Source organism: Hippichthys cyanospilos, chromosome 5, assembly GCF_059441005.1.
Source record: "Hippichthys cyanospilos isolate Australia breed blue-spotted pipefish chromosome 5, RoL_Hcya_1.0, whole genome shotgun sequence".
NCBI lineage: Eukaryota > Metazoa > Chordata > Actinopteri > Syngnathiformes > Syngnathidae > Hippichthys > Hippichthys cyanospilos.
The window spans coordinates 10212965-10240140 of record NC_142373.1 but is presented as its reverse complement, the minus strand read 5'-3'; the positions used below and the strand labels follow the sequence as shown (position 1 = coordinate 10240140).

General features: G+C 40.1%; 2 protein-coding genes across 3 annotated transcripts in view; both read left to right on the top strand.

Moving 5' to 3' along the window:
- Positions 1-18766: 18766 nt before the first annotated feature.
- atp5mc3a (ATP synthase membrane subunit c locus 3a) lies at positions 18767-21132 on the top strand. Its single transcript, XM_088415794.1, has 5 exons — positions 18767-18824; positions 19022-19126; positions 19695-19769; positions 20701-20891; positions 20980-21132. Exons 2-5 carry the CDS (start codon positions 19088-19090, stop codon positions 21092-21094), a joined length of 420 nt encoding a protein of 139 aa, XP_088271920.1. The 5' UTR covers positions 18767-18824; positions 19022-19087; the 3' UTR covers positions 21095-21132.
- Positions 21133-21917: 785 nt separating this feature from the next.
- The window catches only part of atf2 (activating transcription factor 2), a 36884-nt gene continuing 31625 nt past the window's right edge, over positions 21918-27176 (top strand). For both annotated transcript variants that reach the window (XM_088414836.1, XM_088414835.1), the window contains exons 1-7: positions 21918-21973; positions 22537-22609; positions 22710-22806; positions 22887-23005; positions 23079-23204; positions 24343-24521; positions 25665-25779. In XM_088414836.1, the coding sequence (XP_088270962.1) occupies positions 22562-22609; positions 22710-22806; positions 22887-23005; positions 23079-23204; positions 24343-24521; positions 25665-25779 (684 nt within the window). In that variant the 5' untranslated portion in view covers positions 21918-21973; positions 22537-22561. The remainder of the gene's footprint in view (positions 21974-22536; positions 22610-22709; positions 22807-22886; positions 23006-23078; positions 23205-24342; positions 24522-25664; positions 25780-27176) is intronic.

Genomic DNA, 27176 nt, shown 5'->3' with positions numbered 1-27176 from the left:
ACCGTATTTTACGAACTATAAGGCGCACCGGTTTATAAGGCGCGCCTTCAATGAATAGCCGATTTTAATATGTTTTTATATATAAGGCGCACCGCATTATAAGGCACGTAGAATAGAAGCTACAGTAGTGGCTGGGGTTGCGTTATGCATCCACTAGATGGAGCTGCGCTTAAGGGAATGTTAACAAAATAATCAGATAAGTCCTAAGACTTTATGATTCTGATGAAGACAATCAGACACTAAGAATAAAGATGATTTGTGGAAAGTGCTATCTGAAGAATGAGGAAAAATACAGCTAGATTATATTAAAAGACTGTTTAGATCAATGCCAAAGTTTAAAAAATACATAATTAAGATTCTATTAAATCTTAAACCTAAACTGGATTCATTTCATAAAATTTCATGCTTTCTTTTACAAGGATTTTTTGCGTCTTGTCCCCATATAAAATGCTTCAAAATTGGAGCATATATAGCATATCAAAATTTCAGAGGATTTAAAAAAAAAAAGATCATACAAAATATGTTAATAACTGAAAAATGGGGGTAAAAATGGAAGAACTTTCATGGTGATTAAGTTATTTTTCCGTCCCCCGCTGTATAAGGCGCACCGGCTTATAGGGCGCACTGTCAGATTCTGAGAAAATTGAAGGCTTTTAGGTGTGCCTTGCAGTAGGGAAAATACGGTACATCCTGTTTGAAAACTCCTCACCCTCTGGGAGGAAACATCCCCTCAGAAAAGATCTTCCCGACAAAGACTACGCAGGCGATAGTCCGCCTTTGACCTCACCCTCGGAGCATTGCGCCTGTGATCAATTTAGGCTTTGAAATTCATATTAGCCAAGCGCGAGGGATCTGTGTTACATGTGTCGAGGCAGAGGGGGAGCTAAAGCGTGAGATTTGGCCGGCGCGGCACAAGAGGCGTCTCGCAGCTCGTCGCCGGCTTTTTCCTAATCCCGGCCTGATCTTTGCGTTTGATCCGCCGCGTGTGCCTGAGAGGGCATGAGCGCCAGCGATTGCCGTAATTTAAAGTCGATACTGTGCTCACGAGCCTTCTCCGCGGACTCGCCGAACCTCCTCGGTGGAGGAAGCTGGTCTTGCCGTTTGGCGGAAACTTTCGCAGTCAATTCTGTTTAATCTCCAAACGAAAATGTTTTGTAGCGGGATTTTCATGTACCGTGCAATGGAAAATTTTGAGGTAGACTGAGCAGCACTTCTTTTTGGATTTCCTGAACTCTTTTGTGTACTGTATTCTCCGCACTATAAGGCGCTCCTAAATTATTTTAACAAGCTGATGGTGCGCCTTATAATCGGGTGCGCCTTATATAGGGATCAGTATTGAGTTTGGGATTGGTAGATGCGGAATAAGTAAGCTTTACCTGTTTCTTTTGTGTGTTTACAGTTGAACAAGGTTGCTCATATTGACAGAGTTATTATGCTATTGAGAGTTTAGAGTTATTATTTGAGTTTTTAATGTTATTGCTTTGAGTATCACTATATTGTGATGGAAAAAGTTTTCAAATATGTCATTAATTAAGGGTGAGCCTTATAATCCGGTGCGCCTTATATATGGAAAAAGTTTTAAAATACGCCATTAATTGAGGGTGCGCCTTATAATCCGGTGCGCCTTATAGTGTGGAAAATACGGTCATCCATTTATCTTTGAGAATCCTGAATACAACACAGATTTTCCTTTTCATACTAATTCTTCTCTACTCTGACACAATGGTGACATCACCAGCTCTGATGTTTCTACCCTAGACGCTCTCATAGATCTGAAATTAGAAACGGGGGTCCGATCCACAAATCTGCACCTATGTTATTACACCGTCGCGTGAATGACATGAAATACGGAAGGGGCGGGAGGGCCTGTTGAATCCGTGCGTGTCATGATGTGCGGCGTGTTACGTTGAAACTTTCTTCCAAATGCGCTTCTGTCAAACACTTTGATTGAAGCTGTACATTGCGCTACATTTACGAGGCCAGGGTCACCGAACTCTCGATAGACAGAGGTGAATTGATTCTTTTCGGGGCTAGATTTTCTTTTGATATAGTGTCGTGCCTTTTACCGGGGTGTGGTTTTGCTATTAACGTTGTGGTTTGGCATCCTGCTGATGGCAATGAATGAAAATAAGGAAGCTAGATGTTTAACCCCCGAGCGGTATTTTGATCAGTTTTTGGTCATTTTCTCCCACATGGTTATGATGGTGTTTTAGCCAAGGGGAAAAAAAATGAGCGAATCATAAATGCCTGTCCGTGTGCTCGTCCGAACACCGCTGGCCCACTTATAACTTAAATGACTAGTTTAGTTAACCTTCCTGATTAAGCCTAACACAGTTATGACAGCAACGGCGCACTGTATAATTTCCACAGAATCACCATCAGTCACGGCGCCGGCTCCACCCGCTATAAATATACTCCACCTTGCGGCGGCAGTTTTTGGCCGTCCGATTTTTTTGCGCAGGGGTCCAGAGGTGAGGCACTTTGATAGAACAGCTTGTGAAATATTTGCTGACTTCCATCACCATTGGGACGGCTGTTCTGATGGAGCCAATGATATGTGCCCCCATTAGTCTCCGAGGAGAACCCTTAGCCCACTTCTCTCCCCGATCCGTGCCAATTAAGTAGTAGAATTATGTATATTAGTTGGAGTCACTTGCACTTCCGCGCATATAGGCATAGGGATGACATCGGGATCCCGTTGAATAATTAGGGGGAATTTTCGGAGCCCGGCGAGCTCAATCATATGCTGCCGCATGCTAACTATTTATAACCTGTTAGTTCTCCCTTTTCTCTGTTCTCCTTCTTCTGCTTTTTTCTTAATGTAGTCTCCTGCTCCACTGCTGCGACATTGCCGGAGGTAATTGCCAAAAGTCGACACGGGATCCAAGTCAAGAACGGAGTGCTACTTAAAGAAAAGGGAAAAAGGGCATGGCTTTTTTTCGTATCTTTAGATTGCCCTTCCCTAATTTCAGTTAATGAAGTGAAATAAAATGGAAAATGCTTTAAAAAAGCAATGGATGTAAACAATATCTGTGTATAAACCTCACAGAAAATAATTACATTTACAGCAAAAAAATCCTTTGTGTTTATCTTTGTCAATGATCACCATACATTAGCTTTTGGGGCTCATTTAAATTGATTTTTTTCATGTAGTATTTCTTACAACAGTACAGATGATCCATTTTCAGTCATTTGAGAAATGTGGTTTATTACACAATACTTTGCAACTTTTTTCATTTATCTTGGTAAACACTCCATATACTAAAAAAAGACAAAAAAAATTCCGGAGTTTAAGACACACTTTTTTCTCGTGATTTGAGCCCTCCAGATTATATTGGAGTGTGCTTAATCTGCAGGGTTTTTTTTGTTTTGTTTTTTTGCAAGCCACCAAGAGACAATCCAACAGCAAAGCAAATATATATGTATAAATGTATATGTAAATGTATGTTAGTTCAATGTGTCAACGAGGAAATAGAACTGAAAATATGTGAATTAATGGCTATGATCAAAAAGAGTTTAAAGCATAGTATTAAATATATTTTAAAAATCACTAGAAATTGAATAAGATCTTGTAGAAACATCTTGAAAAGAGAATTGATGACTCCGGCTCTCCTTTCCCACTTGCCAGGGCATTAGAGTAAAAGCAATGTAAAAAGCCATAGAAAAAATTGCAATTACAAACAATGAGCAGAGATAAAGTGGAGCATCCCTAACATAGCCCTGCCCTGTCTGTAAATCCGTCACGCCATGTTTGATCCGTCATCCGTACGACACTCGCCTCCGCGCCGCTTCCTCTTTACGAGGCGGCTGCCGCGCGGAAACGTGCGGTGTCGCGAGCCGGCCTCTTCTTCCCACAGTCATCAGTATTCTAATGACTCGCCACCGCCGTCCCAGCGTGTTTATTTTTAGAGATGGAGAGATTGATGAGAGGCTCGTATCGTCCTTAACCACCAACTAATTAACTAATTAGGACATTCAAATGAACACTTGCAGCGTGGCGCAGGAACGGGCAAACAGCTTATGGCTGTTGGGTAGCACGGCGGTTTGCGATTACGTGAAGTGATGATAGCATCAAATGCTAGTAGCGTCAAGTAGTTTTATACAATTATTTGATTACTGTACGTGATTTCTTTCAGGTTTCTATGCTTGATTATTTTTCTCTTATTACTTATTTTGGCATTTATTTTATTGAACAATGCTATGGCAAAATTATTGAGAGCGTTAGCTAAGCTAATGCTAGCTATTGAAGAAAAATCGGTTTTATTCTCAGTATTTTTCGTGTCTGGTGAGCAACTTATTGTTGTGTGAAGTTATTGAAACAGATATTGCATATAATTGTTGAAAATTGATTGGCAGAGTTTTGACCTACAAATCCACTGCTCATGAACAATATTTTCTTTCCAAATGTAATATTTGTTATACGATCAAATATGATTCGTTTGCCTCCGCTAGCCTAAACACAACATCGTGACTATTATAGTGTTTGTGAAATATGAATCAAACAGCGAAATCACATGGTTTTCATCCACTCAGAGGCGGCCATTTTGCCACTTGCTGTCAAATGAAAGACATCACAGTAGCTCATAAGTAATGACTCTGGAATGAGGTAAGAATATGTCTTTGAGATTGAATGAGTTAAATACGTTTCAGCCTGAGTCAGTACTTTGATCGCCCCCGCAAAACGCTGCATTCCTGTGACATTGCTAGCCGAAATGAGATTCATGAATTCAAGCGCTAATCAGAGCATGTACTCTTGCTCTCACAAGTGTTTGCGCCGATCAATGAGGCGTCATTAATGTACGTCTTATCTCCTCAGCGCCCCAAACCTCATTGTTATTAGTCCCAGATTCCCAATGATTTTTCAAACACGCCCCACTTAGGTTGACTTTGACCTCTGAACTCAACCGAGCTGGAGGTGAAAGTCTGTGAAGGCAAATGTTTTCTTGTCTGTATCATAATTAGTTTTTGTACATTGATATTTTGGCTGATTGACCTTGTGTTTGTCTGTCTGTTGGCCAAAGTTTATTGATGATTAGAATGTTGAGTGTTCGCATTGCCTTTAATGGTTGTGCTGCATTTTGACAATCTTTGGCTCATTTTTTTTCTTCCAGGTCATTGTCAGACAAATCTATAAAGAAGATTAAGACAAGCCCAAACTGGACTGTATGACAGTAAACTCAGACCAACCAAGATTGACTTTTCTTACTTGCGAGGGACAGCGAAAGCTCACCCTCTCGTGTTTGCTTCAGGACTGTCAAATGAGCTGCCGCCCTCGTTTGCTTTTTTTCAATTCGGCAAAGCATTGCACAATACAAACCTAACAAAAAGCCCAAACGCAGATAGGCAGGTGCCGCTGATCTAATTCCGCGCCCCCCTCTGGCAAAAAAAACATTATTTGTACAGCCCTAAATCACCGAAGTCTCAAAGGGCTTTGGTGTAAGGTACACAACAGCGTCCCCTGTCAAAGCTCCCAGAAGGGGAAGGAAAAACTCCAAAAACCCAATTTGGGGAAAATCCGAAACCTTCAGAAGGGACCACAGGTGGGAGGAGCCCCCTTCCAGGCCCACAGCTTGAAGTGGATGCTGCGTGTAGCAAATACAGACAAATAGATAGACATTACAAATACAGGTACACAATATAGATTAGAGAAAACATATTACAGCTTTTGCGCCACCACAGGATATTTTCTGCCCTGGATTTAGTATACTAGGAGAGGATGTTCATTGTATATTTTGCTGTATTCTCTCACTTAATTAGTTTCTTTCCTTGGCATTTGAGCTTGCCAACAGCATTGCTGAATACCCATACACAAGTAAATTGCATTTTCTAGTGCGCTTTGGGGAAAATGCTAACATATAGTACACCAGCTCTAAGCCATCTGAGCGCCTGAGTCCTTTCTAGGGTTAAACTATAGATGTTCTAGCTCATTCCTATCTTTTTTTTTTTGTTCGTAAAGGGAATACAGTACCTTCATCACATGTACTCTCACGCGGTTGTGTTTTAAAGGTTAATAATCCTTTTAATTAAAGGATAAGCCTGCTATCGAGCACAAAATGTAATCACCCAAGGACGGAGAGCTAAAGAGGGAGAATATAGCCGTTGCAATTAGCCCAATGATTAAGGTTTTAGTGCCGGACGGAGATGAGGGAGCTTTGGTAATGTGTCATAAAATTCACCGAGATGTCGGGGCGCCGCCATGATGTCGCCCGGAGCTTTACAGCATGCGCAACGCATGGCCTTGGCGAAAAACCCGGGCTCCCCGGCGCAACAGCTGTTGCCGCTTCAGCGCCGCGTTTGGCACAATATGATCCCGCCATCGGCGAGCCGCATCTGTATTCATCCGAAGCGCTTATCAATAAACACGCCCACGCGACAATAAATGAGCTCTGAGAGGGAGGGGGAAAGAAAGTATCAGACATTCGCTTTAATCGCCGTCGCTGTTAATCAATAAAACGCCTTCATATATTTTAATTAAAGTTTTAGATGCCGCAAATGCCGGCCAAATCTATACGCGCGGCGTTTTGCTTCTTTTTTTTTTTTTTTTTCATTAATGGAGCCAGTTTGGATTGGGGAAGTGAAGCGGCAGCTGCTGATAACTCGTCACACAAGGCAACTTTGTGTTTGGAATTGCTTATTTTTTTTATTTAATTTTTTTTATGGCCCAAAAATAGAATCTTGATTTCCTTCGATCATTCTTGATTATTACAATATTATGCGATTTGAATGAAAGAAATAAACCCAACAAATATTTAAAGATTTGTTTGATTTAAAAAAAAAGGTGAAAATATTGAGCTAAAAACGATTACAGAAGTTAAGTTTAACTATAAATTTAACTGATTTTGGTTAAAAAAAAATTTTAAAAATTAAAAATATTGCCAAAATTAGCATTATTGTAAACCTATGTACAATTTTGTTTGATTTTAATGGAGAAAAAAAAGAACGTACGAAAAGAAATACAAAAAAAACGTATTTGACCAGAATTTATTATTGTTATTACTATTTCAAAAGACGCAAATTCTCATCCATGGCACTGAATGACTTATTTATAGACAAAACATGAACATTTTACTGTTAAAATGCCCGAATACAGATAAATAATAATCAAACACGTCTTATGACCAACTCATCCGGCATTCCGCAACTTTAGCAAAATCTCAATTTGACGATTGAGCTCGTTTTCATATCTTGGATTTTGAAAAAGGACAAATTCATTGAATTTATTGCCCAGAGGATATTAAGAACCCCTGTTAAAAATGGGGCAAAATCTCACAATGCCAATTATTGCCCAGCAAATGACCAGGTAGGCAATATGGAAGCTGTCAGGAAAGGTTAGGAGAAATGAGAGGAAGAAGATGGACTATTCAGACATTCATCATGGCCATCGTGGCCGCTTCCAAATTGAAAATTGGAGGGAAAGCATCCTTCATTTTCTCCAAATTTCAACCAGTTACACTGATTATTGCGGAGAGTGACAGAAAGGCCCAGATAAATAAATAGGATGGTAATTCATCCCACATTGTTTTTTTTGTTTTTTTCCCCCCCTCCTTGCTGTGACAGTAAATGACGAATGAGACTCACATGATGCCTGCGCATGAACTTGTATTAATAAAGCTGATCTGGCCCCGGCCGGAGTTTCTTCATTGGCCGCGCAGCGTTGCCACGTGAGAGCTCTGCTTCGCTCCGCCATCTGTCTCCTTGTATATTCCATTTATACTGCATGCGTGGAAAATGTCTCTTCTGCCTTTTAATGGGATTGTGAGCCAACCGTAAAATGAATATTCTCTTCTTCTGGCCACCGCAAGCGCGCCGGAGCCAAAAGCTTTTGTCGATGTTCATTTCCAACTGCGTTGTACTTTGAATTGCATTTACGGTGTGCTGTAAATTGAAGCGTTGGAAAGCGATGGATTTTTTGTTGGTTTTTTTTGCACGGCATCAGTGTTGTAGTAAGAAGGGTCAAGTCAGTGAGTTGTAAAAACAATAAGCAAGGCTGTGAGTTACGATTGGTTCAATATTTAGCTGACGGAATTTAAGGTAGTTTAATGCAGTGGTTCGCAACCTTTTAAACCAGTGCAAAGCATTTTGGGGTGAAAAAAAAGGGAAAAAAAAAGACTTAAAACATGCCATCAGTGTCTGATTTATTAACATTTGGACCCTTTCAAACTTCAATTGTATTGGTCCATAAAAAAAAAAAAAATCAACCTGAAATGTCCTCTTTTGGATCAGAAAGGAAATCTGTTATCTTAATTTTTAATAAATATTGTTCCTCAAAATAATAATGTAAAGTGTCAGACCTGTTCTCAAAAAGAAGAAATATTTATAAATAAATAGTTGTCCACAGAAAAATATTATATAAACATAAAGTCTCCTTTTTTGGGGTTACATTAGAGATCTATTCACAAAATTAAATCATGAACTTAATTATTAAAAAATATTTGTTCCCCCCCAAAAAACTAATCACAAGTATCAGAACTCTTCTCAAAATAAATATTTGTTCACAGAAAAATACTCAACCTAAAGTATCCTCTTTTGGGATCATAGTGGAAATCTGTTCACAAAAATAAATCATCAACTTGACAGGTAACGAGTGGTGGCACCTACAAAGTTGGGTTGAACCATTCTATGTGGAATGGAGGAAAATCTGGGTTTTTACAATAATAAATTTGAATAACCTAATGAACATAAAATTTGTTAAATGAACTTATATTTTCCTAAAACAATGAATTATTCAATAATTATTTTTTGTTTGTTAATTTCACTTCAAATCTCGAGTACCCCTTGAAGTTCCTTCAAGTACCCCCAGGGGCACTAGTACCCCCATTTGAGAACCACTGGTTTAATGTGTATTCATAGCTTGTTTGGGTTTTATCGATCGTGGGTTTTTAAATGTATCAAGTTAAAAATATGCGATGGGAGGCGGCACAGGTTTATTATTTAGGGACATGTTCTAGTTTGGCAGAAAAAGTAGGCCTCAAGCTGAGGGAAGAAAAAAGTGGGTGTCCCATTAACTGCTGTATGTGTGTCAAGTTTGAGGAAACAATGGTGCCTTGAGATACAAGTTTACTTTGTGCTGTGACTCCGCCCATGACTCAAAAGACTCCAATAAGCCGCAGGGCTCAAATCATGAGAAAAAAGTTAGTCCGGAAAATACGGTATGTTGCTTGAAGGCTTCCAATATTGCAACATTGATACTAACCATTAGAACATCTATAGCATAGGTGTGGAACTCCAGTCCTCGAGGGCCGGCATCCTGCATGTTTTCCGGTTTTCTTTCCCCAACACACCTGATTCAAATAATTAGCTCATTAGCAAGCTCTGCGGGAGCTTCGAAATGATCCCAATCATTTGAATCAGGTGTTTTTGAGGGAAAAGGTTTGAAAACATGTAGGATACCGGCCCTCGAGGACTGGAGTTTGACACCTGTGATCTATAGGTTAGCATTACCATTGCTACCATTGTTTTCAATACACCACATATAATTTTTTGTTTTATGTTTGCTTTGATTGTAAACCTCAACCGAAAGTGGGAGCTTGAAGTCATTTGTGAGTTTCACATCATACGGTATCCCCTTTTTTTTGCCGAGCAAAAAAAAAAAAAACTGCAAATGATGGCTGCGGCACCATGATATCCAATTTGAAAATGTTATTTTGATCAAACCAAATGCATACGAGCCTTTTTTTTTTCTCTCTCTCTCACTTTGCAGCCGGCGGTGGTTGTTGACTCAAGGTGAGACCCGGTATTATCGGCAATCCGGGCTGCTGTTTTTATTGTTATTTTCAGGAACGGGCCCATTTTGTCATTTAATTGAGGCTCATGGGCTAGGCTGTGTAACAGCACGCCGGGGAACAAGACGTCAAGCGGCTGAATTTCCACAGCCATTAACTGTTCCGCACTCAATTAGAATGCATAGGATCCTGACATTTCATAACTTATGAGTCTCGGGGCCGATATAACGGCGCGCTATAAAAGAAACCCGATTCGAAGACACACAACCCAGATCCTTACGTCCTCCTTTATTTTCCGCCGCGGATGAAATCACGACCGGGTAAAAGGTTGTCACGATAGGATCAAAAAAAAAGGCAACTGTGGTTATTGCCGCCGTTTTGTCGGATGTAAAGACATCAGATTACCTTTTGGATGTTTTCTATAGCCGTCAATTAAATGCGGTTTCATGGCAGCCGCCTCCCGTTTCCACGTCGAATAAATCATGTCGCGCGGGAGGATTAACAAGCACGCGTGAATGACGCCGTCATAATACGAGAGGAATGTGAAACGGCAGCAAATCAGCCACTTAATAAAAAGACGGGATTCTAATCTCGGAAAAGGTGATGCTGACAATTAGAATTATGATGATAGAAATGTACTTTGATCGCTACTTGCTTTTCTTTGGTGATCCCTCACCGCCACTTTGCCATCAGACAGCTTCCATTTACCAGGTAATTAATAGCAAGCCATTGCAGCAAAAATGAGCTATTATTTCTAATGAGTTGTGAGATTTCCATAAAGCGTCCTTTCCAGCAGAAACGAAGCTTTCATTTCAAACTAGTTATTTAGCAATTTCTTTTCCCGAGATGGTATTTTCTGTAAGGTGAGGAAGGTAAATTTAAACCAATTTGCAAAAAGGATGCGCCGCTCTCGCTGTTAGCAATTATTCCGCATTGATTGATCGGGTAATTGACCAGGCCCCGGCCGATTAATCGGTTTGTTTTTTTAGCCGTTCGGTCACTAGGTGGTGTACCAAGACAACAAATGACGGCAGGGATGTCTTCGCTTCGGGTGTTTTCTGTTTAAATGGGGAAACAGTCGAAGTGCGGCTGTGTTATGGTAGATCTCCCTTTGTAATGATTGAATGTTTCTTTATTTTTGTCATGGTTCCGGCTGAGCTTAGAGGTGGATATTTTTGAAGATGACTTACCCTACTTGGTCAACTTCCCCCCCGGCCCTAATCATGACCCTTTCGGCATCAGCCAAATGGCAGATATTTGTGAATTATTTTTCCTTTTTTTCATTTATCGGTACCCTTTGATTTTCTACTTTTTTTCAATAATTTACCCCAAAGAAGAAAAAAAAACAAAACCTAAACATGTCATTAGAGTCTAATTTATTAGGTTTTGGAGCCAGTACATTTGTAATGGTATTTGTATGCATATTTTATCCACAAGAAAGAGCGTTATGTCCCTATATCTCATATATATAGAAAACCCAACAAAATCCAATGTTTTGCAGAGGAGCCACTATAGCACAATTTAGCCGCGAGTTGATTCATGTTCCAATTAATTTGCTCTTAACTATGGAGCTGTTCCTGTAAAAATAAAATACAAACATACTGCAGCATAAATGGAGCGTGAATGTGTTCAATTTTTACAGCTGACCCCTGCTATTCGCGGAGAATAGCTATCAGGCCAGTGAAAATCTGCCTATAACCGATGTCCATTGAATGCGTCGAGGGGGAACAATATTTTCTTATAACTAAATTTGCCTGCCTCAGAAAACAAAATCCATATCGGCCTCGCTCTATAAATTACCAACATATTACAAAGACGGACGAGGCAATGTCATTTCTCCACGATAACCTCCGGTCCTTCACACCGGCGAAGAGGCGATGAGTTATACAAGAGAATCACTTCCAATCATAAAGCACCTAACGGGGATTAGAAGCACAGCGGAGGAATTGAAGTCGGGGGGCTGGGCTGATTGATGGCATTTTCTTTGGCTTCTCCGTTGGTGGCAAAGCAATAAACTTAAAAAAGGTGAGAGCCACTGCCTTGAACAACAAAGCGCCTTCGGGGCGGAGCCTCCTATGGGCGACCGCGCCGCCACTCCCCACGATATGACGGATTAACGACAACGGGTTGAGCCCTGCACTTTGGGACGCCCGCAATCTCAATTATGTCCGTCTTAATGTGCGCTGAACAGCCACGCCGGGCCGGGCCACGGACGGGGTAAACACACTTGCAGGAAGCACACCGGTGACAGGATAATAAAGTGCCATGATTGATTCGGCTTGCCGGGGGTGCCGGATCGCTTTGTTGTGCGGGCGGGGTTCTACCAGATTGCGTGTGGGCTTCTGGTGTCTCGTTGCAAGATAAGAGCAGTTTAAGAACGTTTTGATTGGGACGTTTGCTTTCTTATTATGTTTAGACCTTCATAGCTTGTAAAATGTAAAATTGGTCATAGTGTTTGACTGGCGTGAATTTGGTGGTGCTCACCATATTCAGCAAGGTGTCATGTGAGGCGCAGAATTTAGACCTAGAAGCAGACAGAACACAGAAGTGAAAAAGTAGAAAGTCTTTATTCACGAAAATCCAACGTAACCGCAATAATCATGGGAAAGTAAATTAGACTCGCAAACTAGACCCAGAAGCAAACTTGGAATATGGCCTGATAGGACAGCATGAAATTCTGACAATTTCACTGATTTCATTGATTTGTGTCCACTATTGTGTCCATTTTGTCTCAGCCAAGCACACGAGACATCATTGGAAAAGCCGGGACGGTTTCTATTGGACACCCCTGTACCTAGTAGGGTAGCTCAAAAGTGTCAAAATATATAAACCAAAAGCAAATGTCCACTACAGGGGACACAAATATGAATAGTGTCTTTGGAGGCTATATCAATGACCTCAAGCGTATATTCTTTATCCTCTGCAACGAACAACTAATGTTACTGCTGTTACGTATATGTGTGTTTTATACAGTACAAGCAAATGTCTTTCAATAAAAGCAAAACAAAACAAACAAAAAAAAAAGGCTAAAATATTTTTTTTTACATTTTGGTGAATCAAACGATCATACTTGACTCATGGTTACAGGCGTTGTTTCTTATTGTCTTCTCATAAAATTTGAGCTGGGGTTTATGTTCTCATATAAGTAGTTCAGTTAAGTAAAACTATGTAAACGCCCATTTTGGTTTGTCTTTGTGTCGGTGACTCTCCTCTGAGTTTGAAAAGTTAGTTGAAAGGTTTTTTTTTGTTTTGTTTTTTTAATCCTTTATGACATTGAAATTCATCCTCCAATTTTACACTTTAAAAAAAACAGTTTCTCGCGGTATTTTATCCAACGGATGCCACATCCTGGTAGTGCGACAACTAAGTGTTTGTGCCATTTTCAACTTCAACATATTATCACCTTTTGGGTGAAATTTCAGCTCCCCAGTGCCTTCTTTCAATGCTCTTCCTTTGATGTGAAATGCCATTGATTTAAAACTCAAAAGGATTCGACAAAACACCGCGCAAGGGTAAAATCTTAACGCAAACGAAATTCCTTTTTCTAAACGAATCCCGGTATCTAATGACCGCTGCTTGTATGCATGCGTTCACGTTAGTAGTTGCGGCTCTAATGTGGCTTAAAAAAAATTGGAAGCGTTACCTGGCTGATAAGTTGCGAGCAGCAGGCCGTTCCTCTGCGACCGCTGTTGAAAAGAGAGCTAATGTATATTAATGAGGCCTATAAAAGCAACTAATTGAGCATTCCAGATCTTGCTGAGTCGGGTATCTGTGAGTGACACTGTGCAGGTCCAGGACCTCCACCAGACTGACTTTATTAGTTCTCTGAACTGGGATGTAGGTCAGGCCATTAAAAGCAGGAAGGGCTCGCCCACACGGCGCTGTTGGGACAGCCCCAAGTTTGGACAATGTGCTCTAAATAAATAGAAGAAATTTGAAAAAGTTTATCCTTGCTTCAAGTCATTTAATTGTGCGCAATAAACAGTACATCTTGTATATCATTTGTGTTGATACCGTGATTGTTGCTAAACACAGCTTGCATTTAAATTAGGGCTGAACTATTAATGATATTTTAATCACAATGAAGTAGAATGCAATATTCAGGTAGGTCTTTTTTAATGCATTCATTGTTTAACCTTTGTGCAGTGTTTTCATCATGGGGGGGGTATTTTTCTTTTCTGGGTGAAATTTCAGCTTCCTAGTGTCTTCATTCAATGTTTTCCCTTTGAAATGAAATGCTTTTGATGTAAAGCACAACGATTTTTTTTTAAGATTCCGGACATTAAGTCCCAGATACTCAAGTATGAAATCAATACTTTAATACATTAGGGAAATTGATTTCCGGATACTTAAGTTTTAAACGGATACTTGAATATCTGGGATATAATGTCCAGACTCTAGAAAAACGTGAAAATACGTCCCTGGCATTGAATGTTACTTGACATAACCATTAGAATGGAAGTCTAAAGCCATGTTATTTGATAAGGTATCGTAAATCTTAGTGACTTGATTGACCATTTATTTTAATTCACTAAAATGTCAAATAGAGTTTCCAGCATTATTCTTGATATATTTCAACGTTTATAGATTGATAGAAAACTCACATTCATTGAATGTTTGTAGCTTTCAACGTTTAATGCATAGATGGCCCTTTTTTCTGTCTCAGTTTGAAATGCCCGACTGTATTTGAAAGCACCGCGTAGTTAGCAGCTAGCGCTAACGCTAGAGACTTGTGATGTACCCTACAATGCCAAAATAATTGTCTAACAGTTTCTTAGCATCCTAAATCAGTTATTAGGGTTTTTTTTCTTTTTTTTTTTTCTTTTCCAGTGTGCCAAAAGTTATAGACCAAAAACCGTTGTCCTCTGCAGTGGACACAAATAAACCTGGCCGGCTCTCCGGAGGACATTGAAATCACATTTCAGTGTTTTCAAAATCAGTCAGCAGTAGTTTGTATTGTTTGTTTTTTGTTGTTGTTTTTTTTTCAAGATTGCTTGAACCGTTATAAAGATGTACTTAATCAAAATCCAAATGGAGATACATACAATAAGTGTCCACTGGGTACGACACTGAAAATAGCAGTGGACCAATTGAGCAATAAATCACCATCAACAATGGCGATGATATTTCAATAGGGGGCAGCACAGCAGAATTGCAAATTGCTCTTAATATTTAATTGCTCTTTTATAAGGAGACTCAAGTGCAATTTGACTGCAGATTGAAGCACAACATTCTCTTAATCTGCTATCCGCCGTGCGTCATATACGTCAATCAAATCCATTTCCCATATGTTGCCTTAACAACCTTCTGCGTGCTACAACCGGCGTGGATATATCTTTGCCGGGAGCGCCGTAAAAACAGACAACAGTACATCCCGGTAATGGCGCGCACCACGAGGTCAAGAAGATTCCTCTGAGGGGCCGTGTTGTTTTCTTATTCTGTCATCAGCTTTTACTGAAGTGTCATAAGGCGTTTGATTGTAAATCTCGGTGACCTTGAAGACACCGGAGAAAGCGGCGCTCCGTAAACCAATCATCGCACAGCTGCCCCTGTCAGCCACGCTTGTGTTCACACAGTCGCTGTCTGCATTTCCTGATGTTGAGCAGAGGAAGGAAGGAGGAGCTCCTTTCGTGTTTGCGAGGAAGCCTGCGCCGCGTCCTTATCGTGTCAGTAGAAATCCCGTGCGTCAAACGTAATTGAATAAAATACATCTGTTCTTCATTTAAATACGTACAAATGATGGTTATATTTTTCTCTTTGCAACAAAATACCAAAAATACCTCTTACAAGATTTTTAATCGCTTTAATGCCATAAGATAGCTGCAAAGTACAATTGAAGCTAAATGAAACTACTCAAATAATTACAACGTAGTTTCTTGACACCTAATCTTAACCGTTTGTCCTCACTAGCCAATCCCAGTTGTATTTGGGTTGCAGGCAGGGCACACAAACGACCGTTCGCACTCACAAACATACATCAGGGCAATTTGGAGTGTCCATGCATGTTTTGGGGAATGTGGGAGAAATTGGAGTACCTGGAGAAAACCCAATTGGGCACGAGGAGAACATGCAAACTGCACATAGGAAGGCCCAAGCCGGAATTGAACTCACAAACTCCGCATGTAATACAAAATTAAATTGTTTAGTGTTTTGATTGAAATGTATTTTTGAGTACTATATAAAAAAAACTATACAAATTCAATGTCCCATTTTTTATGTACTAAAGTTGTTATGTAGTCATTAGCATTGATTTTTATTAACATCCTGCTGATGTTGTTTCTTTTGAGTTTCTTGTTTTTTCATTCTGCACCTTGCGATTTGTTTGAAATATAAAATACTTTTGGTTTGTGTATTATTATTTTGTAATAAAGTAATAGCAACTAAGATTAAGTATGTATCAGAAAAAACTGACATACATAGCCAAATCTCTAGGTAGCTAGCCTGTTAGCGATGACTAGCTAGCGAGCTACCTAGAGATAGCTGGCTGGGTTTTTAGCTAACAATCGAAAGCCAGCTCGCTAGTTAGCTTTTAAGTCAAAATGTGTATTGTCTAGCAAGAGAAAAATATCTAGCTTGAGTTAGCTGGCTAGCTAGCTCTAGTTAGTTATTTTCTCTAGCCAGCTAGCTCTAGGAAAAAAAAACATTTTTTATCAATATTATATATAGGCGAAGCAGAGATGTCAAAATAGGATTCATTTAAAATTATTAAATTATTCATTTAGGTCTTTTTTTTTTTTTTTTTTAATATTTCCAGTGCGGTTTGAATAATGCGCAACGCTATGTTTAATATTGCTAAAGGTTTCGACACTTTACCAAATGCGAAAATCATTTTAACACTTTCCACACCCAACTGTCGCACCTAATGGAAGAATTTACTAGATCAAGAGAACTCTTGGCAAAAACAACAATCATGTGGCGTATCCTCGCAGTAAAACGTCATTGAGCAACATGTGTGAGTCTTTCAAGAAAAATACTGTTATTTTGTACATTTCTTTTGGTGATCCAAAACAGATGCGGCTCGCTGTTTTCTATCATGCGGACAAGCTGCCGTATCCAAAGCAGCCATATGCTTTCATCACAGTCCGTTTGCTTTGAACCGCTTTAGCTCCACGCAGCCGAACCGGGGAAGTCGACGCGGCCGCTTCGGTACGTGCGAGGCAAGGGAGACCAGGTGGAACACAGATAAAGAAAAAGCGCCGGCGTATGTATTTCCATGCGGCATCCGAGAATGGAGATTAGCATTGAGCCATCAGCGGGGCCGCAGTCCCTCCCCGCCGCCGCTTTTCCGCTGTCAGGCCGCCGCCTCCCCGCTTGTCAGGAGCTCCGACGAGGAGCTGTAAAAACCTTTTCCTCCCCTCCTTAACAACTGCAAAACAACACGCGCTCACCCCGCCCGCCCGTGCGAGGTGCCTGCTTTTTTGAGGCCTCTTGACAGGACGCGCTGCAGGCACAAATTGTAATTCATAAAGGTTAAGGGGGTCAATGCCTTTTATTACCAGTCTGAGTGCATCCAGCTTGATGGGGCCGGCATGCAAATGGAATGTCTCCGAGTGTTCTGTGCAAGGAGTCAAGACAGCGGGTGCGTGCTCGCTTTTGAATGGGAGGAAGTGGAAGGTGTCGAATGGGGCGGAGGGGGGGGCGGATGGCCGCCTCTCTCCGCCTTCCTTCCACAGCCGTGTAGGACCACACAGCCAGGGCCCGGTTAATTAGACGGTGTGACATTGACCCGCCGTAGTTAACGGCCGCTTTGATACCGCCGGCCTGCAATTAATTCATTGTAAAGTTCATGTTTTATCATATGGTTAGCTCTGACCTGGACGGGGCTGCCTTGGACTGGGACCTACTGGTGCAGCTGGGCGTCAGGGGTTTTCGTTCGCAGGCGTAGGAAATTAGCAGCACACTTCTCTGGCGTGCAACATGAATTTGTGCACTATATCACGTTTTATTATTGGCTGGATGGATGCTTTAATGGACATATAGTCTAATTATGTTTTGAAGCGTTTGATTTCTCGGATGTACAGCATGAATAGAACTTGATGTCTTGTCTACACGTAAATGAGGCGCTTTAAACCCGCATATTTACCCCAACGTGTGTAAAAAAAAAAAGAGATAAACTGTATTAATCCTTTCTTGGGAATTAGGTTTTTCTCACGTTAGTAATAGGTATTTGGGATGACTGTTGATTTCGATATGTAGATGATTGTTTACTTTGCTTTTTTAATGTATTTTGAAGAAAAATTTCTGCAGATGATATAGGTCCAGTTGCCCTTACATCACAGCAACATTAAAAGGCAGTGCTCATTAAACTCAATGGCGGCCTCTACTGGGCATTTGCTAGAATGTATTTTTTGTGGGCCATGCTACATGTGTTCCATGCCGCTAGGGCAGGGGTCACCAACCATTTTGAAATTGAGTTTACATGTATAATTGTTAGAAAATCGAAAATAGAAAATCACCACTGTTCTATTACTTGTAAACTATTTGCACAACAGGCCTGCGAACTACTCACGTGATCTTTGGGGGTTACCAGGTGCCCACGGGCATTGCGTTGGTGACCCTTGCACTAGGGCAAGTACATGTAAATATGCAAAATAAATAAATACATTAATAAACAGTAAAAGGCCACAGCTGAGAATGCAACCCTGAACCTCAGAACTGTGATGCAGATTTGCCAACGACTTTTCACTATGCTGCCTTAAGATTGTAATAATTAACTTTACTGTATTTCGTTTGGGGCATATAAAACGTAAACATTTAATTGTTTGATGTATTTAACCTCGGCATCAAATGTGTTTCAGATCATTTATTGTACAGCAATATTGTACAGCAAAATTCACCCCACTCACAAAAAACAAAACCTTGTTTTTACCAACCAAGTTTGTTATGTTTTTTCATAACGCATTTTTAATATAAATACACAATTTGTTTATTTGTTTGACGATAAACAAAGCAGATTGTGTCGTTTGGGAACTGGTTGAATTTCCGAATTGTTCATTTAAATAAAGTTAGATTGAAATGACCTTCCGCTGTCATCATCCGGGTCTTCGCGTTCATCCCTTTACGCATGCGCACTCTTCCACTGTGTTTCGACCTCTGCTGTCGGTAAGTTTGTAATGGCAGTCCGCGAGAAAAAAATATCCAATATCCGTCATCATCCTCTTCCCAGACGTATAATTGTTCCATGCAAAATGCGACAGGCTAAAGAACACTCATCGATGTTCACTTGAATTGCTTTATTTTCTTTGTGAGGCATTTTAACACCCGCTTGACCTTAGTTCTGTCCGCTCTTTCCTCCACAGAGAGACCCGGGCTTCAACCAGACTCGACCGAACCGGTTAAAAAAAAAATACTACCTGCAGTAGAAAATGTACGCCTGTGCAAAATTCGTCTCCTCGCCGGCTCTGGTGAGTTTCTCTTTCTGTTTGTATTTGAACGATTGAAATTGAAAGCGCTGCGCTTTGAATATCGCCGTCAAAGCACGGTGGGCCTATGAATGAACTTGACTGCAGCTTGAATGGCAAGGGTATCTGCAGCTTTGCTAGGTGGCTAATGCTAACTCGGACTTTGACAGTTCTGTTCACAAGATGGTTCAATTTCGATGTTAAAATGTTTAACGTTACATTTTTATTGCAAACTACAAGTTGCATGTAATCTTTACTTTGGGGATCGCGGGCAATGGGGGCTTATTGGCTAAGGTCATTTAGCCTACGCTACAATTCAACTTGTAGCTACCGTCAAGCTAATATTTACGCTTGTTCTAGCTCATTTTAATGGACGTTGTTGTTCAAATGTGAAATGTTCGTCCCCTAATGGAAAAGTTATGCTGTCAATTGCTACAGGTTGATTTAAAAATAAATGAAGGTTAGTACAATGCTGCTGATCATAGTCCTTTAAATGTGCTGCTTCTCTTTTGGGTTTTGTCTTTTTATTGGTTATATTATTGCAATAAATAAACAGCTTGTGTTGTTGCAGGTCCGTGCTGGTTCCCGGGCTCTTTATAGACCCCTGTCTGCCTCTGTGCTGTCCAGGCCCGAGGTCAAAACAGAGGTAAGAACGTATGTGCTTTAGGGGATCTTGCTCAAGGCTGCAAACTCCCTGCAGCTCTTTCAGCCCAAGTTTTTTTTGCTCTTTACTTTTTAATATATAAAAAGCTCACTCATTTTTTTTAATTTACCAAGCTATGATTGATTGATTGCTGATGTTTTAAGGGAATGCACATTTTAATGTTTTGTCAGAACTGTGTTTGTTATTCAGCATGATCATATTTGAGCACTACCACAAGCGAAATGAGGGCGATAAACTTTTTGTGTGTGAGTAAAGAAAACAGCTAATTGGTGATTGGATAGTTTTCAGTAAAAGAAAATATCGGAATCAGTTAAAACACACAATTTGTTGTAACTCCTTTTAATTATGTACTTTCTGAACAGCTTAAAATTTGCCTTTTTTTAATAGACTACATAGATCTTAATTTTAAACTTCCAACAAATATTTCAGGGTCATTACCATGTTTTAAGACGTTAAAACCTGAAAATTAGTTTACGGCGCCCTTCAGAAAAGAAATTCTCAGGAATCATTTAAATATCAGAAGTGTTCAAACTTATTTAACATTTTTTTTTACACAGTGTCCCCAAGGTTTGCAAAATCTCAGTTACCCAAAAAAAATTATTAATTCGCTGAAGTTAATAGTTGTCTGCCACCCAATTTATATAAATATTCAGCCAACGGAAACATTTGTCAAATTGCCGAATATCGGAAAATGGTTGTTCCATCCCTAAGTGAGACCTGTTAAAAAATATCTAATTGTCTATAGATGCCACAAGATGGTGACGAAACACTTTTATTTGAATAAACAAGGATAAACAAAACAAAACTCCTCCCCTTACTCCAACTTAGTTCCTTATCCCCGAAATGCCAAATCAATATGCTTATTAGGAAGAAGGAAAAAAAATCAGCCTGAATGCGCCCTTTTATATTTCAGAGCACCGTTGCCGTGATGCCACAGAGCCCCCTCGCTCAGGTCACACTGAGAGGCTTCCAGACAAGCGCCGTGAGCCGAGACATCGACACGGCAGCCAAGTTTATCGGCGCCGGAGCCGCCACGGTCGGTGTAGCCGGATCCGGTGCCGGAATTGGGACCGTGTTCGGCAGCCTGATTATCGGCTATGCTAGGTGCGATTTCTATACACAGCATAATTGAGGGAATTATTCTATGTACTGACAATTTTTTTTTTCTTCCCCTCCTCCCTCCGCTTGACAGGAACCCATCCCTGAAGCAGCAGCTGTTCTCCTATGCCATCCTGGGATTTGCCCTGTCTGAAGCCATGGGACTGTTCTGTTTGATGGTGGCTTTCCTCATCCTGTTTGCTATGTAAAACTCTGCTGTCCAACTTTCATTACAGATGTGACGACACTTTGTGGCTTCCTAAATTTTGTTCCGTGTTGGTGTCAAGGAAATGTACATTTTCAAGTCGTTCAGGCACTGTCCAAATGAGCGAAAACATGTACAAATGTAAGAGATTACGTGATTATAATTCATGTTTTTGGCTATGTAACAATGTAATATCTGGGATAGGTTGAAAACAACCAAAAAGAAAACATTCTCTGAATGTCATCTATTGTGTGATCAGCCGCCAAAGACTTGCCTGGCTTTCTGAGAGATCTCACGGAAGCTTTTTTTTTTAGGGGGTACATCTATATAAGTCTGGTTAAGTTGCAGTTTTAATAGTTCTGCTTTTGGGCAACAGGTGAGTAGCTTTTGTAAATGGCATTGAATAAATTAGACAATTTAAAATGTCGCTGTACATTGTTTGATTCTTAGTTGTATTTCCATTGTGAAGGATTTCAAAAAGGTTATGAAATATTACTGTTTACTACATAATTGAGTAGAAAAGTTAAAGAGAATTCTATAAATGTGCATAAGTTATGGCTAGGAAATTTAATATCTGAAGAGGCGAAAGGGAAAAATTGAGGTCAATAGAAATTAAAGGGAGATGGGTGGAAGTATTTTAAAACCTTGGCATGTTTTTTTTTTAATACTTATTTAAAATAGCCTCTGCCCATGGTTGTGCAGAATTTTAAACTTTAATATACGGTATACATATATAAAAATATATCATCCTTCAATCGGTATGGCCTCTGTGTATGATGTCATTCTTGTGACGAATGCGGAAGCTGTTAGACACTTCTCGCGATACTTGGCTTCAGAAGTGGGATTTTGGAAAAATCAAGAAGGGTAGTGGCTGGTGGAGGGGGTAAGTAGTGTCCACATCAATGGAGGAATGTTTACGTCGTTACTCGTATGACGTTATCCCTTGGAATATTGACTGCCGAATATGTTGTCGCTCCTGTTATTTTATTGATATCTAACACCCCTTTGTTATAACGGTATTTAAATATGGCGACGGTTGTATGTTCACGAAAGGCTAAGGCTATTTCATGCAAGCGATTGCCAAGTGATGCTCGTTTAATTTTCGCCATTATTCGTTGCTGTGCTTTATTGCAATTTGTACAAACTCGAAGTTTAAAACGTATTTCTTTAGCGAGAGGTGACAGTCGCTCACTGGAACGATAATAGTAAAACGGGAGGATGTGGTGTGAGGATGAGGCATAGGTGTCAACAACTGTGGAAACCGCCCATTTTCCACTTGCTTTGTCCGAATCTTTGCTCTTTTTTTCTTAGCTTCTCCATCTTTTGACTTGGTCTCCTCAAATTTGAATTCGATTGTAATTCTAGCTGCGCATAAAAAAATTCAGTCGCGTTGTCAAACCTGCCACAAAACAATTTAAACCACTTGTTTTTCGCCTCACATTTCAGGCTGACATAACGCGAAACCCTTAATATGAGTGATGATAAACCTTTCCAATGCACTGCTCCTGGCTGTGGACAGGTACATTTTTTTTTACCTTTTTATGTTTCTTTGTCGAATGCAATTGTTTAACAACAATGAGGAAGGTAAGCCCTAATCATTGTCCTGTTTGTCCTCCCAGAGATTTACAAATGAAGACCATTTGGCTGTCCACAAGCACAAACATGAGATGACCCTCAAATTTGGTCCAGCCAGGACCGACAGTGTCATTATTGCTGGTAAAATCTAAGAAAATGCATAAATCCCCCCACAATATGGGAGGGCCATATTGTATTTCTAAATTTTTGTGTCTGAACAGACCAAACCCCCACACCTACCCGCTTTTTGAAGAACTGCGAGGAGGTGGGACTCTTCAATGAACTCACCAGCCCTTTCGATCACGACTTCAAAAAAGGGTCTGAAGATGATATTAAAAAGGTTGACAAGCCCGCCGCTCATCTTGTGTTTTTTCTCACTTCTTGCCCAACGAGCTGATTTGACTTCTCTGTAGTTACCACTGGATTTGTCACCGCTTGCCACCCCTGTCATACGCACCAAAACTGAAGAACCCGCTTCCCTGGAGGCCCATCGAGGCAGCCCTCTCCCTCACCCGGAATCTACCACGAATGATGACAAGGTGAAAAGCTACCATTTTTCTTTGTTAGACCAAGTCACGGGGGTGAATACTGTATGCATCTGATCTACCTCTTTAAATCCACCTCCTAACTAATATCCATATAATCATTCATTCGGCTGCAGTGGAATATCCAAAGTGAAACTTCCAAAAAGTCGTTAGATCTAGTCGCCTTTTGCTTATTTCTCCAAGTATTTTTACTACGATGCTTGCCGAGTACATGTTCTCACTAGCAGAGTTCTTTCAATAAGGCCAAGCATGTTTACTCTGTCAACGTTCTCTTTCTCTGGGCAAAGAAAACAAGAATAGGATTCAACACGTGTTTTAATTTTAACAGAGCTATAAAACACCACTGTGTAAACACGACTGTTTTATCACTTGTCCCTCAGGACTTGTCAAAAGATCAGCATTAAGATGTTTCATGACAGTTTGACATGCTGTCATTAGTTGACTTTTTTTTTTTATGGGAATGAATATAGAAAATGCTTGGACAGCTCTTTAAACATTAAAAAGAAAAAAAAACTAAAAATTGGCTGTCAGGTTGTCTTTTTAACAAAATGGCTAGCCATAAAAGTCATTTAAAATACTGGATATATAAAAGATTTTATCAATTTTTATTTAGCTTAAACATGTTTTAAATGTTATGAACTGGTCGTTTTTTATTGGTTACACTTAATTGAAAGCTGATTTGGGGGTAAAAAAAAAAATCAAAGGTGAATTCAGCCCAAATTTGTTTCCTTTGCAATGAGATGTTCTATGCAATCCCACATGTCTAAACAGTATTAATAATGTGTATACGGAATGTATTAACCTGTTAAGGTTCATGGGGGTGCATGCAATGTATTATAGTTTAAAAAAAAAAAAAAGGCCAGACCAAGGAAATCACATTTTGAAATTTGCGATCGTAAACCATCACGCACGGGATGGTGTTGAACTTTGGAGCTTCCACTGTATTGTCATCACTACACCAGCTTAAAAATGTTCAGCATTTCTAATACCAATAAGCAATTGTTTTTCGAATTTCCCGAAAACTAATCCTATTTTCTCCTCTTCTTCATCTCTTTCCTCGTAAACCCCGGGGCAAAAAAAAAGCGACGTTGTCCGCCGTTGTTGCAGCTGAGATGTTGTGTGATGTTTCCAGGACTTATGTTTGCAGCCAGCCTCACTGCCAACATCCACTATAGTCCATCCTGCATCCCTCCAAGTTCCCAATGTACTGCTAGCAACCTCAGAAGCTAATGTCGTTATACAGCAAGCGCTCCCATCGCCAACATCTAGCTCTGTTATTACCCAGGTCCCATCCACTAGTAGGCCCATAGTGTAAGTAACTTTTAGAAAGAACAGAATCATAGTTAATTTCTTCAAAACTTCATTTCATTTGAACTTTTTTTTTTTTTTTGGTGCAGTTTTGTCTTAGTGGGGCATGTGCTTGTTCTGTTTTTAATTTAAGTGCCGTTTGCAGAATCTTCATTTTGGCTGTAGTCGTTGTTGTTTCTTTTGTAATGTAAAATGCGAATTCCCGGTTTGTTTTCTTCTCATTGACTTGAACTTGAAACAAGTGTAGAGGAAGTGATCGCGTTTGTGTTAAACAGTACAAATGTTCTTCAGATGAAAGCCTGTATACAATCTGTGGACTGTAAATTTCGGACTATAAGCCGCTACCTTTTGTTCACATTTTGAACCCTGTGGCTTATATTGTGATATATCTGCAGGATTTTCTACTAGCCACCAGAGGGCACTCTCCTGGTAAACAAAGGGAGACAGAAGAAGACTTCCAAAATTTTGATTTTCAATTTGAACTGCCGTCTTCCTTGCTACTAGAGTCATTCTCTACTAGTAAACATAAACAGGGATGTTACTATTGTGTTGGTGCAGTATTTTAACAATGCAAGTGTGTTGGTGTTACATCGAAAATATGTTGCTCCTGCTCGTTTCTAAACGTGCAGATATGTTAACTCTGTCGAATGCATGATGTTACTGTGTGCAGACAGTTTCAAAAGAAAGTTTGACAAAAAAACATAAATTAAAAAAAAAAGAATACATGCACCATCCTTATGCTTAAATATCTGCTGTTACAACCAGCGGCTTATAGTCTGGTGCGGCTTTTACACGACAAAATCAATTTTCTACTACATTTTTTTGGTGCGGCTTATATTTTAGCGTGACTTATAGTCCGAAATATACGGTAGTTTAAACAGTCGTTGGTTGTGTGCTGTGCCGCCATATGATTGGTTGGTTAGATTCACAATAATGCTTACTTAAGAGAATCGACATTGATGCCATATAATATCGCAGCAAAACAAACAGTCATATTGCCTGAGCTTGGTGGGTGTTTCTTCATTCTCATCAGTTGCTTGAATGTGACAATGTTTTTATCTTGCCATCACTGCCACTAATGTGCGTGACTTCTTTTTTTTAATTAATTTTTTAACTAACCTCGTGCACTTTTGTTTCCTGCCGCAGGCCAGTGTCTGGCACCTTCCCTGTGCTTTTACAGCTGCCTAACGGCCAGACAATGCCGGTCGCCATTCCAGCCTCCATTACCAGTTCCAGTGTGCATATTCCCACTACGATCCCAGTGAGTGCTGCTCTAGTTAAATATCCAAAGTAATGATCTTCACCTCTTCTTGCTAATCTTTTAACTCATACGCTGATAGCCATTTTCCAGCATTTAGACATTTACAAGGTATTGTATTCAATCTAAAATGGCACATCAATGCCATCTACTGGTGGTTGTGCATTAGATAGTTGTTTCAAAGATGCTCCCCTGCTCATCTCCGTCAAAAAAAAAAAAAACTGACATATTTGTTAATGGCATTGAATAAATTACCACATATTTCATATACTTTTGCTACGTCCTGTTTTGCCTTTTTTTGCAGCGGACTTATGGGGAAATCTATTGCAAAATTTTCATTTGTAGAATATGAAACTAAGCACCAAAACCCCCCTGTTTTTAATGTATCTCTGGGGGCAGCCATCTTGCCACTTGCTGGTTGTCTTCTGAAAATGACACAGCTGCCCAAGTAACAACCAATCATGGAGAAAATGTGTGAGCCGTGATTGGTAGTTACCTCTGCCCTGAGCAACTTGTCAGTCCACTTATTCACTTAAAGTAAATACTTTGTACATCATTAACTTGATAACTAAATTGTTTTTCACGTACAGTTCATACCTTTTAAAACATTTGTTCATTTTTTACATTTCTAATGCCGTGGATTGAAATGACATTCCAACCAATTACAGCTCACCTGTTGATCATGTGGACGTTCGCTGTGATTGGTCGTTTCCTGAGCCTTCAGCACATGCTATTTTCAGTCGAGAGCGAGTGGCAATGCGTTTTTAAAAGCACGCGTTATACCCAAAAAATTATTTAGTCATCAAATGACTTTTTACTGCCGAAAACAGTTAAATAAGTGGAGCATCTTATTTATATTCGACAGACTTGTGGGGGCAAAATTTGGCGGTTGATTCCCCTTTAAACAGAAACTTAAGTTGATCTTGAATTACTTTGGTTGAAAAAAGTCGTGAAAGGGTAGTCGCTGCTCAACTTTCCTGATACCGATCCTTTCCGCCAAACCTAGTAATAACGCTTACTGTGAATGCGCATAGCGAGCCAGTGGTGACAAAATACTCTCACCTTACCTCCAGAGATGCTCGCAAAAAACACTATGCCGGCGTCTTGATCGCGTTTGGTCTGCAACATAGATGCGGGTCACATTTGGATTCCGCATGCCAACGGAATGCGCACCTCAGGTGATGTTCAGACAGCACTTAGTGATTGATTAACGCCACGTTTCGTCCTTGCTCGTTTCCCGTTCTCTTGGACAGCGGGGACTATTTACGACATTGGCACGGCAGATTTGGCAGTCAATTTGGATCTGGGGAGCGAGAGAGGAAAGTAATGGACTTTGTATGGCTGTGACGAATGCGGCACAATTGGCTGAAGCGCAACAGGAAGCGGTCCAGCACACTTTG